Raw genomic sequence first — 21,048 nt, forward strand, 5'->3', positions numbered from 1 at the left:
CCAGGATACCAAATCTTAAGGTAATAGAAGTGCTGTGAATAATCGCTCTTAACTTTGCTGGGCCTCAGCTAGAAAGTTTGACCTGTCTACAAATTTCACTCCTCTGGACAAATATAAATAAAAGATCAGAAGACATTGGCCAGATCAGTTACAAGTCTTGTAGTTACAACAAAAAGTTGTGTAATCTACGTGGGGATATAAGAGGAAATAGCACAGGTATTTGGAAGTCCAAAAAACACTGTTTCAATGGCAAATAACCTTCCATGTGTCCAAGTAGAGAACGGTTTAATTGCTTCCTTTTAGAAATGGGAAGTCCTCTACAGCAAGGGCTAAGACAAAGGTTCAGATAATCTTAAAATCTGAACATGGTCTTTATGAAGAATACAAAACAAGAGTTGAGACCAGTATTTTGCACACAGTTTGCTCAGAGCAGAATGCCATAATGATAATGATGAGTAGTTGGTTGGTGACAAAGTCCTAGTTTTCATTTGTTCCTTTCTGTACTGCAAGTTTAACTTCTTTCTTTACCTTACAGGAACAATTGAGAGTAACAACTACATTTACTATGAGTTTACAGTTTCCAATGTAAGTATTCTCTTTTAAATGATCTTATCCTCAAGTTTTATCAAGTGTACAATTAAATGGCATTCTTTTCTTCCTCCTTATTCTCCTCCACTATTTACTGAGGAGCAAAGTGTTTAATACTGTCAAGAGGAGTCATTTTCATCCCACTTAAGTGACAGCATTTTGAAAGTCTTTTATTTGTCTTCTCTTAATTCATTGTAGTATCTAAAGAACTCTCTTTACACTTCATAAACTCAGCTGCAATGTTTATTGAGCGAGAGAACTATAAAGCATCAGAATCTTTATAGTGCCAGAAAGAAGGTGGGCGTAGTGTTTGTTAGTCTGAAGACATTGTTAAACTGACAAAACTTGTCACACCTACACTGAAAAAGTGTCTCCACGGAGGGAGTGGAAGGCCTACATCATGTTAGAACCTGCATCTGCTTCGTGATTTGTTTTCTGCTCTGGGCTGTCCACTATATGAGAAACATTGCAAATGAAATGATAACCTTATTTTTCAGAACCGTCTACAAATGAATGTCGTAAGCGGCAGTTATGTTGATCCAAACAACTTAAAGTTTGAAGAAATCAAAATCCTGGGAGCCCTCCAGGAAATAACGGGCGTTTCTGTCTCCTTGAGCAGTGGAGAGCAAATTTCTTCACCTAATGTCACCTACTATCCTACAGAGAAGGTAAGTTAGTAACAGGCAAATGTGATTCTTTGAAATCATCTCACCTTGGTTTTATATATTGCAAAGAAAGTGCAATTGCATTCGATATATAACATGCTGCTGCTAAAGGGAAGTACTGAAGGAAATGCTTTCCCCCACTAAAGATAGCGCAGAGGTTGCTTTGAACTAGTTATGAATGTGCATTGAACAATCTCTTTAATTACAAGCACTTAATTATCTCAGTTACTGACGCAAAATCAAAATGTTTATCTTCTTCTGACCACTTGTGCCTTGTGCCTTTATTCCCATGTGCTTCCATACAGTGACGTGGTGTGGGATTTATTAATAATTAATAATTGTTTATTATTTGTAGGTTGCTCATTTAACAGGGCTTCAGCTTGAACTGGGAACATCTTACACGATAGAATGGATTCAACAACAGAGTATCAATGAAAGGTTTGATTGTCATCCCGGCATGGATCCAACACGAGAAAAATGTGAACAACTTGGCTGTGTCTGGGATGTAAGCAACAATTATTTTCCTAAACCGATGGGACTGGAACATTTCCAGAATCATAGTTTTCCTTTTACATTGGGTGCAGAGGAAGAAGTAGCCAGGCAGATTAGTCAGACGTAATTCACGTGGGGACACAGCTATCAGCTGACCTGTACTAGCAGATTTTATTTACTTCTTTGAAACTAAGATAGTTGACAACAGTGTGTTCTTCCAGAAACTGAAGACAAATGTGGTATTCTTTGCAAGGTTGTAAGAAATAATAATAGAACAGGGAAAAATAGAATAAAATTGATCAGCATCTTCAACTGCCTCTTGTGCTTCAAAGGTACCTCAGCCTTAAAGTCTTAATCCCCACTTTCATAGTCACAGAAGCACAGTTTAAGATGAACTAACTCCTTTGGATTTCTGCTTGAGGAGTAATTCCCAAATCCATTGGAAATCATCTAATACGCAAACAAAATTGTTCCTCTCCCTATTGATAGCTGTACATCCAATTGATAATGTGTGGATATATCTCCTAGATATGAACAAAAAAATCTCTATTAGCTACTCCTGAAACAGCAGCATTCAAAATACTGAATGGACTTCACTGAATTTGTTGCACTATTAAGAAGCTTTGGTGTGATCTTCGATCTTTGGGCATGTCTTTCGATGTGGAAACAAAGTCTGGTCCTGTTATGGACTCAATACGTCTTAAATGTTGGCTTAAATTGAAAGATGCTTTAATTTTGATGACAACAGATGAATTAATGTTCATTAGCTGCTCAGGTGTAAGGAGCAGGCACAGTTCAGTTTGAATAACTAGGCAGGACTGATGGTATGCAAAGTTGGAAGGAAGACTAATGTGTTAACCTACATCAGCTCATCCAATCCTACAATAATTAGTTTAAGTTGAATTATAGCAGGAAACTGTGTAATTCTGATCTTGTTCTCAGGACATCTTAGATAAATAAGATGTGATTCTCAGTGGGTATTTTAAGGGTGAATCTTATGAATAAAAACATATCCAAGCTAATTGAAAGGTCTAGTCTGGGTCTGCCTTGAATATCTCATGACTCTTGATGTATATTCCTGAAGGCAGGTGAAGGAGGACAGGATTAGAAAGGAAGTTAGTTCTGTGGAGTTCAGCAAACCAAAACTCAGCTGTGTTGTGGGATTGAATTGAAGATGACAGATAAAGGGAATTTAAATCCGTCTTCACTGTGTCACTTGTTGATTTCCTGGCTGAACTACTGGCACAGTCTTGACCAAATTGTATACAACTGAATTTTAATATAGAGATCTTCGGATTCTGCATAGTTTTTTTTGTTGTTGTTGTTGTTGTTGTTCATTAATTGCTTCCCAACTTTTAGTTGTAACAGCCATCAGATAAAATGGGAGCTTTGGATTTCATGCTAGTAGCATAAAATAAAGCTTCCCAGCATAGCTCTCTACCTTGCAACCTATTTCCATTTACAGGAGGCACCATCAGACCCGAGTAGTCCATCCTGCTATTTCATCTCCGACAACGCTTATTCAATTGAAGAAGTGGAATACTCCTCATCGGGTTTGGCAGCCAACCTGATCTTAAACAGTACCAGTGTCAGAGTAACTGATAATTACACTGCACCAATTGCTACGCTACGCTTGGAAGTTAAATATCACACCAACAGCATGCTGCAATTTAAGGTAACGTTATTGAAAAACCGTAGTTTGTAAAATTCTGTCATTAAAAATGGTTCTATTAGTGCAAATTTTCAGTTTTTGTAGATAATTTTGTATCATATGGACAATAGCACTGTATCCTTTTAACCACTGTTATTTCCCCTAGGCCTCATCTGTGGGGTGTTTATGTCCCACAAGATTTTACTAGATTTTATAATAAAGTTATAGTAATCAAAGGTATATTGCTAATGTATATGTGTAACATCACTTAAAAACACTGGAGCTAAGGATATTTTCTTAGTGTACAAATACATTGTTCTGTAAGCATTTTAATGATTGTAATGTTTATTTTTTCATTAACTAATCCACCTGTATTCTAGAATTTTAATACACTATTGGTTAGACCATCGTTTATTACTGTGCATTTGATAAGACTGAGATGAATGTGATAAGATGCACAGAGAGTCAGGTATCAAGAATTAATCCATGTCAGCTGAAGGATTTGGAAAACTTAAAATAGAGAACTCAACAACAAACATATATGTCTAGGAGTTGACTACAAGATTAATCAGAAAGGTATTTAACACACATACATGTGGCTGTATTTTAAAAAATGTAAAATATTTATGAAATATAGGTACATACTTTGAATTCACATACTTGAATAATTAAACAAGTCGTTCCCAATTCATATTTACATCTTTAAGAGTTATTTCCCACCCCAAGTGGGAAAGGAATTGGAGAAAAGATACGTACTGGAGAAAATATTCTTCTTGGCAAAAATATTCAACAATTTATTTCATTTTAACCGATCCTAGTTTCTGACACAATAGATAAGTTTTCAAGCATTTCCTTGACATGATTTGCTTGTTTTTTGTTTTTTGGTTTTTTTTGTTTTTTCCCTCCATAGATTTATGATTACCAGAATGCACGATACGAGGTTCCTATACAATTAAATCTCCCAGCCTCCCCAACAAGTACAGCTGAGGGGCGACTCTATGACGTTTCAGTTCATAAAAAACCATTTGGCATACAAATTCGACGCAAAAGCACAGGGACAGTTGTGTAAGTTATAGCCTCCCCTCCCCTTTTTTCCTTTTCCTTCTCATTATTTTCCCCACTTTTTTCCAAGCCAAAACTTCGTACTGTGTGTTACCTTTTTAAAGTATCTCAAAACAAGTTTTGGTATCCTTTCCATAAAAGATGCTGTTAAATGCCTGGTACAGCTTCATCAGAGATGGCTTTACAGTTGCACTATGCGAGAACACTGACTAGAGTCAGGACCTCTTAATGGATACCTCACAAGTCTCTGCCAGGCATGATATCCTACACGTTCTTAGATTTTCCTTAGGTGTTCACAGCTGGTCATTTGGTTGGGTCTTGGAACCAGTGTAGGAAAGCAGAAAAAAAAAAGTAATGTCTCAGCTAGTTTAGCAGATGGATTTTGGTAAAGTGGTAATTCATAAATATGAGAGGAGCTGCTTACTATACTATGAACATAGTCAAACACTGGAGCAGGCTTCCTAGTGAGGGGATTGGTGCCCCAGAACTGTCAGTGCTCAAGAGACATTTGGATAATGCCCCCATTGATAAATATGCTTTAACTTCTGTTTCAGCTGGGATTCACAGCTGCCTACCTTCACATTCAGCGACATGTTCATTCAGATTTCTACCCGTTTGCCATCCCAGTATGTATATGGGTTTGGAGAAAATGAGCACACCCCGTATCGGCGTAACATGAACTGGAAAACCTTTGGAATGTTCACAAGGGATGAGTCTCCTGCTGTAAGTGGGAATGAATCTAATGCAAAGAATTGTTGAGCAGTACTTGAGAGTCCAGAAAACATCTGCTGGATCTAGACACTTATTAACTACGATCACATTTATTGAAGCTTATGATTTGAATGGCATCTCAATGACAGTGGTTTTCTGTAAGCCTATGTTTTGTTTGTGACCAGCAAAACAAATCTCATGGCACTCAAACTCTGAGTTATATGCTAGGTGATAACCAGTGGCTTATAAACCACAGGCCATTGCTCCTTTTTTTGTGCTTCTCAATGAACTACTCTGAAAGTTAGATATGAATCAGAGACTCACACTGCTTAGCGATTCAATGAGTACTTGGAGAGGTAAATCAGAAACTTTATGTGATTGCATATACAATATTTGCAGTTTTCAGGGAATGATCTGTAGTAGTTTATTAAAGCTATGACTTCTGGTGTAGATTTCAGAATATCAAAATATAGTGGAATAGCAGTAGAATATCACTAGCATCTCCTATAGATACTTGCTACTTATTTGGGGGGGGGGGGGTGAAGGGAAATAGGCAAGTTCTGTTTTGGGGAAGCTCTTTCTTATTAGCAAATTTCAAAGATTTCCTATCTACTTGATTACTCTTACAAGACTGGCTCCAACGATCAAGCTGAAAGTAGGTGTGTTTTGTGGGCATGTAGTTTATAGTATATATTTTTGAAGCTTATCTGTTGTAGGTTTGGCAGTAGCGTGTCTCATCTTTTATTGAATTTATTCATAGATGTAAATAGGTCATTGCTTATGCTGTTTCCACTGTAGACAAAATTTTGTTTTTGTTTTGCAGGACCATTTGAATTCCTATGGTTATCAGCCCTTTTACATGGCTCTCGAAGAAGACAGCAATGCCCATGGAGTTCTCTTGCTGAACAGCAATGCAATGGGTAAGAAAACCCTCACTTTATTTTCTCAGTGCATTTTATTTTTATGTTCAGTGCTTTGTAGTAGTTGTTAATCTAGGCGTCCTTTTCTCATTTCAATTTCCCCATTTCCAGATGTGACTCTTCAGCCAACCCCTGCCCTGACATACCGCACCATTGGAGGAATTCTTGACTTCTACATGGTTTTGGGCCCAACGCCAGAACTTGTTGTTCAGGAGTACACTGAAGTAGGATTCTTACCCATTGCCAATTTGCTCTACTTGTCTGCTTGGTTTTCACTTATTACAACAAATATTTTCTCATTTTCAGCTAATTGGACGACCAGTGATGCCACCCTACTGGTCCTTGGGATTCCAATTGTGCCGCTATGGATACAGTAATGATTCAGAAGTTGCCCAGTTGGTGGAGGAGATGAAGGCAACTCAAATTCCCTATGTAAGCTGGTTGTATTTAACATTTGAGCCCATGGCTGCACTCCTGGCTTCAGAGTATTAAGACCCTTCAAAAACCAAAAGTAAAACAAAAAACACCTCTATCCCATTGCCATGGTAGATCTCTTTCTGCTGAGTTGCTCTTCAGTATCTCATCTTCTAGCCTGTACCTGTGTCCAGCATTACTCTGTCCAGACAGTTTAAACTGAAAGTGACTCTTTGGCAGATGATCTATAAATGTATATTTTGAAATTGAAATTTCTTTTCTTTTTTTTTCTTAATTGCAGGATGTCCAATATGTAGATATTGACCATATGGAACGACAACTGGATTTCACTCTTAGCCAAAAATTTAGTGGGTTACCGGATCTAGTTATCAAAATAAAAGAAGAAGGAATGAGATTTATCATTATACTGGTTAGTTTTGCATACTGGCTTTCAATTGCAAATTACCAATGCACAGTGTATTTAATAGCATTTCTAATCCTGTTTTACCACCAGTTAAAAGGGTATTGCATTCAATTTCAGGATCCAACCATCTCTGGAAATGAAACTGATTATCCTCCCTTCTCAAGAGGCGTGGACAATGATGTCTTCATGAAGTGGCCAAACAGCAATGACATTATATATTCCAGGGTACTGTTCTTAAAAAGTGTATGACAGTAAAGGTATATTGCATTCAATGAGCACCAGGCCGGCCTTGAATTCGTTGGTATCCATAGGCAGTCTGCTAATCATAGATTCATAAAACATTCATGCTTGAATGTAAATGATGCATTGAATGCATACTGTAAGTTGAATTGTTTTCAGTTTGCGTTGTTATTCATAGATGTAGCAGTGAAGAACAGTTTTCCCCCTCTGTTGCTGGTGTTCAGTTTATATGCTGGGTGTTCTGATTGTTTCAAAACATCCTTTGTCCTGTAGGTCTGGCCCTTTCTTCCCAACGTTGAAGTCAATGAGTCACTGCCTGAGCAAACCCAAATACAGGTAAATACTGGTACAGTTTGGCTATTGACTCAAATATAGAGGGAGAAGAGAAGTACAGTATTTAAGAAAAATGTCAGTAAACTAATTTATAATGTCTTGAATAAGATGCAGAAAGTGGCTAGCTCTCTGTTAGTGACAAAAAGGAAAACAAGTGATTATTTTGTGTTTCAACAAAAGTTTTTGGCATCCTGACATTGGGATGCTTTCACTTCTGTATCTTTTCTATTTTCCTACTATTTTTACAGCTCTATGGAGCACATGCAGCTTTCCCAGACTTCCTCCGCAATTCCACAGTAGAGTGGTGGAAGAGAGAAATCGTGGAGTTCTACGACAATCCCACCGATCCCTCAAAAAGTATCAAGTTCGATGGCCTGTGGATTGTAAGTGGAGAAATACATTTTATTTCTGGATTTTTTTTCTCTGTTAGACATTAGCAGAGATCAGCACTTTTCACAACACGTGTTCAAGTTCAGGAGGTACCTAAATGCCAAATTGCCATTAAATAAAACAAAGAACTAGGCTGGGCAGGCAGGAAGCAGAGTACCAGGCAGAACCTGAGCTCCCAGCAGAAGGCACCAGTTTAGCTTTGGGCTGAACATTTGCACTGCTTCAGTCATGACTTCTTTCTTTTGCTGTGACACTGAACGGATGCAACCAAACAGACTGGCTTTTCTTCTTACGCTTTGCTGCTCCCTGTCCCTGTGCTCTGCCTGGTGTGAATATGTGTCAAGCAAGTGTGGAGATGAAGTGTGGAGACTGAGATTGCAGCTGCAAAGTTCCCAAAGGCAACCCACAGTTCTGCTTGCTGTAATTTAGAATTCACTGTGTTTTGCATGATGGAAGCAAATGCGATCAAGATTTGCTCTACATTTTTTTAGGACATGAATGAACCGGCAACTTTTATGGACGCTGCATTTGGTGGCTGTAGAGACGAGATCCTAAATAACCCACCTTATATGCCTCGTAAGTCTGACCATTCCTTAAAACAGTTTTAGAACATTCTGACTAATATGAAACTTCTTATATGGTATATGCAGTGTAAATGCCTGAAGTTAGGTATATAAAACCATAACCATACCACTAACTTAGCGTCCTTTCTCTTCCAAGGATAAGAGGGCACTTAAATTCCACCTGTTTCAGCTGATAGCAGTAGCTACATAGCACTTTTAAAACCTGAAGTTATTTTAAACTATTTGCCTGCATATGGATTTTGATACCTGTTTTCTACCTAGGTGTTTTGCTAGAGGCATGGTGGAGAATGTAGTTCCCTTCTGCAATTCCCTCGGATGAATAATGCAATTAATTAAAATTTCAGAAACATCCCTGTCTCCTTTAATTAGCTTTTATTCATACAGTAAAGTACCTGAAATGCTCAGCTAGCATTGATCTACGCATGACAATAATTTAAATTCTTAGCTTTAAATTCTTTGCTTAAGTGCTCATGTGAGATGGTACGAATCAGGAATGATTTTCTAATGTTTTATTATAATAAGCTTGCTGCTTACTGTTGACATCAATATCCTAAAAATTTTCTCAGGAATTGTCAGTCAGTTATATTCAGATGTAAGCCTTCACCAGCAGCAACACCCCCAGATTTTTGTGTACATGCATGATGGGGCAGATTTACAAAGATTAGCAATATTTTAGAATTTAGGGTGTACCTTAATTTTTGAGCCTTTCCAGCTACTAACACACTTACAGACCCCTATGCCTATGCAGATAGATTGGAGATATTCCATTTCTTGAAAGTGGAAATGCTCTTTGGTAAGAAGCAAGAGACATCAGTATAGATGTCTAAAACAGAGTAAACATCACAGATCATAAGAACTAACAAAAAGTAACTCAATTTGTTACTGAGTCTTCCTTATTAAAAGGCAAGTATTGTTGTTCCTGTTCTGTTAGATTTGGGATCCCGGTCAGAAGGCATAACTTATGAAAGTCCATGCATGGAAGGACAGCAGTACCTGTCAGACGGTACCCCAGTTAGACACTATGATGTCCACTGCCTTTATGGATGGGCTCAAACAAGACCTACCCTTGAGTAAGTGATATTTGCACACTTTCTTGCTATTTCCAAAATATGTTGCAAGTGAATAATTGGTAAGAAGGGTGGGAGAAACCTGAGCTGCTGGAAAGGATGTGCAGGAGAAGGCAAGGTGCGTCTGCACAGCTCTGAACTGAGGCCATGCTCCCATAGTTTTGCTATGTAAAGGCATTCTGTTATCAGAGCCAGTTAGAAAAATTTAACTCGAGTTAAATCCACGCCTGCAGTGCGTCACTTAACTGTCTCTGCAATGGCAGGCCATGGCTTCATTTTGAGCATGGAGGCTTTAAAATCACCAACCCTAAGCAGATGAAGTTTTCAAGGTACTTTTTAAAGACAGTTTATCCCGAGTCTGATATTAAAAAAACTTATTTCTCACCACAAAGCAGTTCTTTGTTTGTCAGTCCCAAGGATATAAATTTTACATTGGGCAAGATTATCTGCTTTACCTGTATTATTAAATAAAATGATCATGGTGCTGTTTTTTACATAGTTTAATGCAATTACTCACAACCAAGCATTATCTTGTCCCACTGCATTCACTCACACCCCATTGCCTTTCCAGCAGAGGTTTCTGTTACAAGACCACCAGGGCTGTCCTGGGGCAATGCACTGCGAATGGGAGTACTCAAGCCCTGTGCTGTGCTCTTCCTTTATAAGGCAGAAGGAATAATAGGTCTGAACATTTGCATCAGCTCTTGTTAACACTAATTACTAATGATCGTCTCACCTAATTGCTGTAATTAAAATATAAAACATTTTTTTTTTGTTTGTTTCTAGGTAGTGCTAGGACAGCCTGTTTTATTCCTAGCACTGTTGTTGTTCTAGCCTTACACTACATGTCCACTGATGGAGAGTGAATAGAGTTTCTAAGAAAGTTAATTTAAGAAAGGCACTATTAGATTCCTTACTGAAAACAACTCGAATAGCATTATGACTTGATTCTGTGTATCGAGTGTGAACTGAAATGTAGTGGAACATTTACTTTCTTCTGTTTGAGATGTACTGTTAACAGAGATGACTACCATAAATTACAGAAATATTCACATTCTCATACTTGCAACTTGCATAACATTATTTAAAAAAAGAAAAAAAAAATCTCTGTTCTCAATTTATTCTTTGGTGCTAACCAAAGTAGTAACTGTGACACTGAATATATATGGTAGTAATAGTTTACCTTAATACTACACCATATAAGCAGGAAGACTTTTTGCATCCAAAAACCCTCAAAGCCTGTAATGTAAAAGCAAGCAGCAGATTGCTACCTAACAATGTAATTTTCACTCCTCCATTAATTAGACAGAGGAAATTCCTGCATTTTAGCTCAAGGCTGCTCTTCGTACTGAGGCTTTTGCAAAGATGTAAAAGTCAGAACCTTCAGTAGTGAATCCAGTAACCACTTTGAGGTCTACCTAAGGCTTGGTAACATGAGGAATTGCTTTTCAGGAATACAGGTTTTGTTCAGTCCTGAAGCAGAGAGCCAAGTCAGCAAAACACTGAGCGCTCACCCTTGAGAAGCCCTGTGCATGACATACACTTTCTTTACATGCCAAATTTGAGCTGGATGTCTCAGAGCAGTGTTGAAGCAGGGTAAACCAAACTGAAAATGTTTGATAATGCATTACAGAGAAATAAAAGGTACCAGCACACTTACTATTTGTCTTGGAAGAAGCAATTACAGCAAATTAGCCTCATTCAATTATTGCAGTAATTTAAGTGACTTGTGTATTTATTTATTTATTTATTTATTTATTTATTTATTTATTTATTTTTGCTGTAATTATAGCATCATTAAAGCTGCAAATCCTGTAGAAAAATAAGTAGTGTCTTATTGATAGCAGCTGTTGAGACAGTTACTGTGGAGCTAGCATTGGAGAGCAGCTCAATTCAATCAGTGTAGCTCGCTAACTAGTATTTCAGTTCAGCATTTTGTGATAATGATTCACAGTATGAGTGCATGGCTGCAAAGGAGCTCCTGTAGGAAACCAGAGCAGCTCTGCATTCCCACACAGACCAGCAACGTGCTGCAGGGAAAGGTGCTGGTATCCTTGGTGGAGCAGTTAGCAAGAGTGAATTCAGCTCAGCTAACTTTTTTTTCATTTCCATAAGGCCATTTGATTGCCTTTCGTTGGTATTTTGTGGCAGTGGCACATTTAAGAATGGCATTATTTAAGAATCTGATTTTTTTTTTTATCTTGGTGTTTGAGGAATTGTTCTGGCTGGTGAATTGATTTCTCATCCTTCTGACTTGCAACCCAACTTTAGGGGCCCCAGAAGAACTCTTCCTTTAGTCACTAGCAAGCCAAGGCCTAATCCATTGCTTCTTATGCCTTGTTTTTGTTTTGGGAGAGAAGAACAAGTTTCACCATCTTCAGAAGGAAACCAATGCAAATCCTCGATTTAAATCTCTTCTATTTATGAGAAAGTCAGATGAGGTCAGGTTGAGAGGTCACCTAATGCCAAGGCTGAGAGGTCACCAATGCCACCTCCAATGGTCCTGCTTGCACTGCGTGGCCCCAATACCTGGCATGAAATGAAAATGACTACTTTAATACACGTGCTTCTGGACAAGTCCATTTTGGTCATTTCACATTAATCTTTGAAGGCATTTTGGTGTTTCTGATGTGATCAGAGCGCCACCGCTTGTATTTTGTTTTGATACCTTTTAGGAAACTGAACCTGTGCTGCCACATTTAGTGTTCTAAATACCTTTTTATCTTCTTGGTTGTAGTTTTCTGAAGAGTATTTTCAACCACTGCTGCAAGTTTTCAGGTTCTGCAATAAATTAGTGATGTGCCCTATATACCACATTATGTAGACCTATTATATGTGCAAACTAGGCTACGTTTGTGTTTTCCCACAGAGTAATTATCTTCAAACGAAAATCTGCATTTTAGTACCTCTTTGTTTTGCTGGTTTGTTCCTAAACATAGGTTGGCTGACACTTGCATTGATTTTCTACATATATCTGAATCAGTATATTGTCATAAAAAGCACATCTGGATTGGATGCGTACATATTCATGCACTTTGATATGAAAATATAAGCCCCTATGCTTATTTTCAAAGAAGAGCTTATGCAATAAGTTCTCAGATAACTTATTTCTTCACCTATTTTCAATGTCAGAGCAGTGCAGAGTGTCACAAGGGAACGTGGGATTGTCATCACCCGTTCAACTTATCCCAGCAGTGGAAGATGGGCAGGACATTGGCTGGGTGATAACATTGCTGCTTGGGATCAATTGTCAAAGTCTATTATTGGTATGTAGAAGGGTCTGCAATCAGTTTATTTAGTGCAGTAATTCCTTTTCCATGATTTACCTGCTTTTAGGACGCTCTGATTTTAGCTGAAATAAGCTCTTTTGGCCCTCAGAATTCACAGTCAGTTCCTTGTTGACCTCTTCTTTGCTTCTCCACTCAGTCTTGGGATCTCCTTTATTCCTCTACCATCTTCCTGTTCCTTTTTCTGCCACCTCCTTTCTTGTCACCTCCTGGTGCTGCTGCCCAACATCTCTGACTGCTTCTGACAAATCAGCTCCCGTATCTTTCTGCGGAAGAAAAAACATGACACATCAGAGACACAGTGAAACCTTTTCATTTGTTTCTCATTCAGCATCATATTATATATTATCTAGCACAGCTATTAGCATATGGAAGGTGAAAGAAAAACAGCTGATAACACTGATTTTTTTTTTTTTTTCCTTTCAGGTATGATGGAGTTCAGTCTCTTTGGAATATCATATGTAAGCCAAGGAGTTATTACCTAATATTTAATTTTCTTCATGCTGTATAAGAATTTATGGTGTTCCAACTGGATTATTTGTCAAATTTCAGACAGGAGCTGATATCTGTGGCTTCTTTAATGACTCAGAGTATGAACTGTGTCTTCGTTGGATGCAGCTGGGTGCATTCTACCCATATTCAAGGAACCACAATCAGAAAGGAACGAGGGTGAGTTGCAAATTCTTAATGGCTGTTGACAGTTGGGCAATGCAACTATAGAGACCAGCATGAACATTACATAATCCATCCAGCCTTGAAAAAATACATTCAAAGCAAAATAGAAAAGAACATGTTTGACTCTTCATCAAATAAATAATAATCTTTATTTTTATATTAGCTCTGCCATAAGCCTCCCCTACACCTAGGAAGTTTTATCCCTTCAGAGGGGCTGCTCTTCGATGAAGATCACTTGAAGGAAGAGTATTCTAATTTTGATTTGAGTGAATACAACTCCTACGTATTTTTCTCTGTTGGCTATTTTTATTTAAACTCACTGCACAAGGAAGACTGAAATAGACTGCTTGCTTTCGTGGCAAATATTTTAAAGAAGGAAAACTGACCTTGGTGTTTGAAGCTCCAATTTTCTGTAATTATACAACAAGTATGACTCTGGATTAACAGTCAGGAATTTAGATACTTTATGCATTTCCCACCATCAGATACTGTATTTCTTAAGAAACAAAGGAAAATAGTTGGCTAAATATAGGCCTGTGATGCCTAAGGACTGTATTGTAGAAAGCTGTAAAACTAGATAAGTGGGAAAATAAAAATTGAAACAGTACATAGATTCCAGTTCAAGCTTCAGGTCTAGCAGAGTGGAGCTATTTTTATGGCACGTGTCTAATGAATTAGAGTCTCCTTTTCAAGAACTGTGTTCTTTATCTCGCTGCAGCACACCTTTCGATTGGATTTTCAGGCCTTTAAAAATGCAGATTCAGGGTTATCGTGTTGCTTTCAGTCTTACCCAATTTGCCAGGGTATTGTTCAATGCATTAAATAAAGACTGGAAGTGCTTGCTGACATCAGTCATTAGTGCCTGGCTCTCTTTTTGCAAGTTCCAAGTGCTGCCCTGCAGAAGGGAGGGATAATGAATTACTACACGGGATGCGTTGTGCCTTCAGGACAACTTGCATGAAACATTTTCTCCAGTGCTCCCCATAGGTTTTTCTCATCCCCTCCCTTTCTAGTTTCCCTCTTTGGGATGACAGTCATTCCTACAGTTATTACTGTCGCATGGGCCTTAATGAAGAACAAACAAGTGGAGGTGCTCTATTTCAGAGAGAGAGGAATTTGCAGAGACCTCTAGTATTTCCTCAGCTCTATCTTGCCATGCTGATTTTGACACATCTTTGGTAATTACCACTGGTACTAATAGGTTATATGAAGTCATGAGAGTAGAAAAATGGAAGAGATGCTAGATATGAAGTCCCTTGTAAATATCAACAAATTCTTTGACTCATTCTTTTCTTTGATTGCTGTTCTAAACACAATAATCTACTTTGAATAACAACAATTTCCTATCTTTTAGAGGCAAGATCCTGCTTCTTGGAACTCAACATTTGTGGACATTTCCCGGCATGTGATGAATATCAGATACACTCTGTTACCCTACTTGTACACCTTACTGCATGAGGCCCATGTCCATGGCAGTACTGTGGTCCGCCCTGTGCTCCATGAGTAAGTGCAGCTCCTTTGCCCTTCTTGTCAGCAATTTCCTCTGCAATTTCTGGAGTATGGTCCTCTTAACGGCAACCTTCTGTTAGTTAAAGCCCTTCTTTTTCTTTTTTTCCTGTTAAAAAATGCATGAAATGTGAGTATGAGCTGTTATTGTTGAGTGTCACTTGAACAGAAGTAGTTCTCAGTTTTAAGCCATGCAAAATCAAGTATTTGTTTCAAAGGAATTATTACGGTTGGACTGGATGATCTTGTAGGTTTTTTCCAACATTGGTGATTCTGTGATTCTATTTGTACTTATGAAAGCTCATCTTTATCTTCCTGAGGGAGAGCAACAACAAAGTTTTACCTTTTGATAAGATATGCATAAAATAAAAATCTGGATAAAAACTTTAAGTAAAGTATACAGAGAGATTTTTGCTATAAGCCAGAGGTATGCATGGAAAAGGTTTTTTTTTTTTTTTTTTTTTTTTTTACTGTCCAAACTGATAGAGTGAATCAGAAAAAAATATATATATTATTAGACACAAAACTTTCTTTGTTCCTGATCAGGAGGAGCAGTCCCTGTAAAAGGTCCAACTCGATGCTACATATACTAGATGTCATCTAGTATACGTATGCTTCTCTTGGCTGAGAAATATCAAGTTGGTTACATGTATTGTCTTAATTTTTCCAAACCACATGCCCAAGATGAAGGTGCTACAAATTTGAAAGTGATTTCCAGACTGCTCGCTATTCCTGATACCTCCTCAGCAAAACTGATCTTCTGAATGTTGTGATATAGATTAAATGAAACATCTGTTTGCCAAACTAATGGGGAAAAAAAAAATAAGCTAAATAGAAGCCTGCATTTCTCTAATAATTTTCACATTAGGGTCTTTATGCATACTTGACAAAGATTAATTATGTATTTAAAAGGAAATGGATAAATAAACGATACATATTTAATCACCTCTCAGTTACTGTTAATACTAGAATAAATATAGATGAGGAAATAGTAGGTACTGAGAATAGCAGATTAAATTACCAGAAATAAATGTCTTGAAGAGGGAACACTTCAGAGAAGTTCAGCGCCCAATGTATAACCATGGCTCTGTTAATCTGCAGGTTTGCAGAAGAAAAAGCAACCTGGGACATATTTGAGCAATTCCTCTGGGGACCTGCACTGCTCATCAGCCCTGTAATGTCTCAGGTATGTCACAGAGCACATAAGTGTGCATGAAAACTTTTAAATCTCTTTAGCTAAGATTCCTTTTTGCTTTATTTTCCCTAAAATATGTCTCTCTAATTCCAGGGTGCTGTAACGGTGGATGCTTACTTACCCAATGCCCGCTGGTATGATTACCACACAGTAAGTCATCTTCAGAATTCCATGCATTCTTTAATTGCTCTTCAGATAGCAGCAGAGTCTGAAGCCACTATTTTTCCCTTTTACAAACTTAAAAAACATGGAAATATTGCCTTCAGTTCTTCTATTGACTCAGTTTTAACCCCTGAATGATGAGCACAACTTTTTTTATGAGGAGTTGTTATGTTTTAACCCTGATAGGCAACTAAGCACCACGCAGCTGTTCCCTCCCTTCTAGACTGGGGAGACAACACAAAATTTAAGAGAACACATGGGTTGAGCTTAATATGAGCAGTTAAATATGCAAAGCAAAAGCTGCGTATGCAAGCAAAGCAAAAAAAGGAATTTCTTAAGTGCTTCCAGTTGGGAGACAGATGTTTAACCTCTTCCAGGAAGGCAGAGTTCTGTCACACCTAATGGCTTTTTGGGAAGACAAATGCTGTAACTCCGAATGTCCCTGTTCCTCCTTCTTTCCCTCAGCTTAAACTGAAGTTTCTATTTCACCTGAGCAGTCATCTTTCTTCACCTACCATCACCTAGAGTAAAAAAATATATATCTTATAATTTCCTAGTTTTTCTTAAAACCATCAAGTATTTATGGGATATGTAATAACAACTGCAAAGGAATTTACCTACCAAAAAAAAAAAAAAAAAGCAACAACAATGAAAGATTATTTCATTCTAAAAAAAAAACTTATAAAACAAATAATTCAATAGAGAACTTCTATTATTTTCCCATGGATAGGATGAAGATATTAATGTTAGGGGAGAATACACAGTTTTATCAGCTCCTTTGGAACATATCAATCTTCATATTCGAGGCGGTTACATTCTGGCTTGGCAACAACCTGCTAATACAACCTTTTTCAGGTATGATAAGGTAAACTGGAAAACTAAAATACAGTTTTGTGCCATCTTGTATGATTATTATTATTATAGTTTAAGGAAGCTACGTAAGCTTTATGGATGCTTTCTCTCTTCATTTTCCTCCTAATGATCTCTTTTTAATACCATGGGATCAAGAATGTGAGTATTGGAGACCAGTTCAATGGCAGGCATTATTTCTAATTCTTGAGAGAGAGAAGGAAGGGGAATAACCAATAGAACTGAGGAAAAACAATTCTGTTCTTCACAGCCGGCAAAACCCGATGGGACTTACTGCTGCTTTGAATGACAGTCTGCTTGCAGAAGGACAGCTGTACTGGGATGATGGGGTTCGCATTGGTATGTACGATGTTTCTTGCCATCATAAAATCCCTTCCTAGGTGTGAGGGCGGTGTGACAGGATGCTCAGACGCTGCTGGCCAAAGCAATCCCATTTCTGGAGGCCCTATCTCACAGTGCCTTCAGAGACAAAACTCAAATTAAAGCTCCACTTTGGCATTAATTAGCAAACTGATTTTGTTCCGGGTTGAAACCACAGAATGCTATGATTTATAGGATTAATATTTTCTATAAGTGAAATGGTATCCTGAGCCTAGGGCAGCACATATAACAAAGATTTATTCTCAAACCAACGAGCACCATAATAGGCAATCTGGAAAACTTTAATTAGTTTTCTCAGTATTTTTAAATCTAAATTGTCTTTAGGAAAGAGATATTTACATGTTGTTTATCCTATCTATGCAGACCCTATTACCCTTGTGATAACAATAAGCTGTTACCTGAAATTACAAGAAGTAACACTGAGTATTGCGGATCTCTGTGATCTCTTTGCAGTAGTTTGGAAAGGCAGCATCTGCACTGCCCATTATTACCAACACTACACTGAGTTCATTTAGTGCTAAATAATAATAAGCTTGATAAGTTACACAACAGTGATTTCAAAGAAGCATCAATATGATCATCTATCATGATCATGTGTAATTGGACAGTGCGTGGAGATGGAGCTGGGAAATGACTCCCATGCCACCTTCAGTGAGAAACATTTTCTCTTGCCAGTCTCAGATTCCTCCTAATGGTGTTTGTTTGCCTTCTTTTGTGTCTTACCTTGGTCCTCATTCAAATAGCACGCAGTCAACAAGAAAGTATTTCCAATCTAAAAACATTTATTGTTGCAAATACAGTACTGCTCTCTTTACAGATATACAAAATAGGAGCATATAAGAGTGCTTCTTGATCTTATTACAATATAAAACTAAGCAGAACAGTGAATACATTTGATTCTATTCTTTCTTTTTATCAGATGCATATGAAAATGGTGCATACCTGCTCACATCATTTAGTGCTCGGCAGGTAGGTAATGCTAGCTCAAAGTTCCGAAATAATCACATTAGGTGATTGTTGCACTTCTACTGATGTTTTCTTTATCAGTTTCTGAAGTTTAGATATCTTTCACTAATATTAGATGACAGACTAGCTCTTATTCAGTAGGGTAAAAACTGTAGAAGGTGTATAAATGTACATCTAAACAATTACTTGGGGTTGTAATAACACCCTAGGCAGGCACGCTCAGATGAGTGCACTGATTCCATTCGACCCATACTACAGAAACTTCTTGGCATCCTGTAGAGGACAGTGAGTTTTGCTGCTGTGGCCATGCCACGGTGTAAATCCTCATAAAGAGCAGCCTGATGGCAGAGCTGGGAAAGTAACTTCATCCCAGCTGCTTTACTCATGAGCTGTTGTAGAGTCTCCACTACAACTTGGGATAGCTTTATCTCTTGACTCTCTAGCATAAAAAGTCTGACCTGGATTCCTGTGTGACAGTGAATGCAAGTGTTTAATTACAGGCATTTCTGGGATGTTGGTTTTCAATATTTATTACAACTGTCTGAATATCAGGAGTTATATGGACTATTTTTGTCTTTTTTTTTTTTTTTTAAATATTGTAATAGAAAACAGACTTCATTTCATTCATCCACCAGGATGCTAAAATGTCTTACTATTTTATGCCAGCTGTTCTTTCCTCTGATTTTAATTCTGTCTTTATCATATAATTGGACCTTAATTGGCACGAACAGTAGTGTGTTTTGCTAATATTCACCATTTGTAGCTGAAAAGAGATAATAAAATAGATGCGCTTTCTCCTGCTCTTGCAGAAAGCTGGTAAGAAAATGCCTAATTAAAGAGAACTTGAATCGACCAACAACAAGAAATGCTCACACTAAAATAAATAGCCTCACCACGAATGCATTAAATATGCTGAAGTGTATCATAGCACATTTTTATGGGCCCACACAAGGGCTGTGAACCAGCTGACAGCCTCTCTGGGCAGCTTAACATGACATTTGGAGACCCAGTTGTGGAACTGAGATGACTCTATAGAAAAATATATGCCCATAATCTATCTAAAATCACAGCAACTGATCCAGGAAATGCTGCCCCCACTTCACACTTGCATCTCATTAGGTCTGAAATGAAGGGGTTTGCAATCCATCCTAGATATTTTCGCATTGAGAAAGGCAGTTTAAAAAGATAATGAACAAAAAGACATCTGAACACCTTTGAAACATTAAGAGACTTCTATTTTGTATTTGCTCATAAACATTTATCTCCCTTCTCACAACCCTTTCCTCCTCTGAAGACACATTTCTACTTGGGAAGTAGAGGGGCTCCCATGACCAACAGTCCATAGAAGCAGAGAAGTCTTTCCGCAGGATCTGATAGGTTTGGGCCCTACCCAGAACCAGAATCTGTTCAATAAAAAGTCTGAAATGGTGGCATGGGCATGCAGAATGACGAATTAATGTCTTTGAATCCTGGATCAGGCGTAGCAGAGGCTGAATGAAGAGCTCTCTGTACCAACAGAGGACAGTTTTGTCTGTACAGCTGTCATTTCACACATGGAAAGGGAGGAAGGCAATTGACTCAGGTGGAGTTGGACCAGTTTAATGACCACATCTTATTTGGTTCTTCTTTCCTTTCAGAATCGTTTAGAGATCAAGGTTGAGCATCATGGTTACAGTGATCCAAACAACCTGATGTTTACTGAAATTAAAGTCCTGGGTGTGCCCACCAGCGTTCAGCAGGCAAATGTAACACAGAATGGTGCGATAATTCCATCAACTCACGTGCTGTCATATGACAGCACCAAGCAGGTGAGATGCTGGTTATGGGGTAACGACACCTTCACAACAGCAAGTGTTCTTTTAAACCTCTGGAGATCTAGCTGCCTTTTAAATATATATATTATTTATATGTGAATATTTATATATGCCTCAGCACTAAAAGGAACAGAAGTACAAAACCTATGCTGGTTAAGATAACCAATGAGAAACACACACACACACACACAAAAAAAAAAAAAAAAAAAGGAAAGAAAAAATTCTTGTTATCCTTAATAAAATCCACTGTACTCTGACAAATGCTGAAGAAAACCCAAATGGCATACCATCAAGGTATAGTTACTAATTTTGGGCTGTTTCTTTTCCCTCGCAGGTCGTGACTATCACCCAGCTTCAACTTCATTTAGGACAAAGCTACACAGTGCAATGGAGTTAAAAAGCCTGCATGATAGCATCAGCCACGTTGAATTTTGTCATTGTTTTACTGGCTTTCAGTTTTTATCCTGCCACTTTGGCATCTTAAAATGCATTGTACTTTAAAAACATATTATATTCAGTTCTTATCAATGTATTATGTGTCTAAGAGAGACAGGGTTGAGTATTGTTGAAAGCTAAGTATAAGCTCTCCATATAATTAAAATTTTATGTTTTAAACAGTATTGCACATCAATGTGTCATCTTTCAAAACGG

The 21,048-nt window shown here is 37.8% G+C and overlaps 1 protein-coding gene across 1 annotated transcript in view; it reads left to right on the forward strand.

Moving 5' to 3' along the window:
• The window catches only part of SI (sucrase-isomaltase), a gene marked incomplete at both ends in the record, with an annotated part of 43,392 nt that extends 22,598 nt beyond the window's left edge, over positions 1-20,794 (forward strand). The window contains 26 exons of the mRNA XM_079539889.1: positions 536-585; positions 1,086-1,256; positions 1,609-1,758; positions 3,211-3,420; positions 4,307-4,461; positions 5,013-5,181; positions 5,993-6,089; positions 6,201-6,313; positions 6,396-6,521; positions 6,805-6,933; positions 7,045-7,152; positions 7,441-7,503; positions 7,749-7,883; positions 8,382-8,466; positions 9,406-9,544; positions 12,674-12,807; positions 13,255-13,289; positions 13,381-13,497; positions 14,858-15,006; positions 16,111-16,195; positions 16,298-16,354; positions 17,097-17,221; positions 17,487-17,575; positions 18,537-18,586; positions 20,221-20,391; positions 20,732-20,794. Of these exons, the coding sequence (XP_079396015.1) occupies positions 536-585; positions 1,086-1,256; positions 1,609-1,758; positions 3,211-3,420; positions 4,307-4,461; positions 5,013-5,181; positions 5,993-6,089; positions 6,201-6,313; positions 6,396-6,521; positions 6,805-6,933; positions 7,045-7,152; positions 7,441-7,503; positions 7,749-7,883; positions 8,382-8,466; positions 9,406-9,544; positions 12,674-12,807; positions 13,255-13,289; positions 13,381-13,497; positions 14,858-15,006; positions 16,111-16,195; positions 16,298-16,354; positions 17,097-17,221; positions 17,487-17,575; positions 18,537-18,586; positions 20,221-20,391; positions 20,732-20,794 (2,975 nt within the window). The remainder of the gene's footprint in view (positions 1-535; positions 586-1,085; positions 1,257-1,608; positions 1,759-3,210; positions 3,421-4,306; positions 4,462-5,012; positions 5,182-5,992; positions 6,090-6,200; positions 6,314-6,395; positions 6,522-6,804; positions 6,934-7,044; positions 7,153-7,440; positions 7,504-7,748; positions 7,884-8,381; positions 8,467-9,405; positions 9,545-12,673; positions 12,808-13,254; positions 13,290-13,380; positions 13,498-14,857; positions 15,007-16,110; positions 16,196-16,297; positions 16,355-17,096; positions 17,222-17,486; positions 17,576-18,536; positions 18,587-20,220; positions 20,392-20,731) is intronic.
• Positions 20,795-21,048: the final 254 nt, after the last annotated feature.

The sequence above is a fragment of the Tetrao urogallus genome (genome assembly GCF_951394365.1).
Source record: "Tetrao urogallus genome assembly, chromosome: 9".
Lineage (NCBI taxonomy): Eukaryota > Metazoa > Chordata > Aves > Galliformes > Phasianidae > Tetrao > Tetrao urogallus.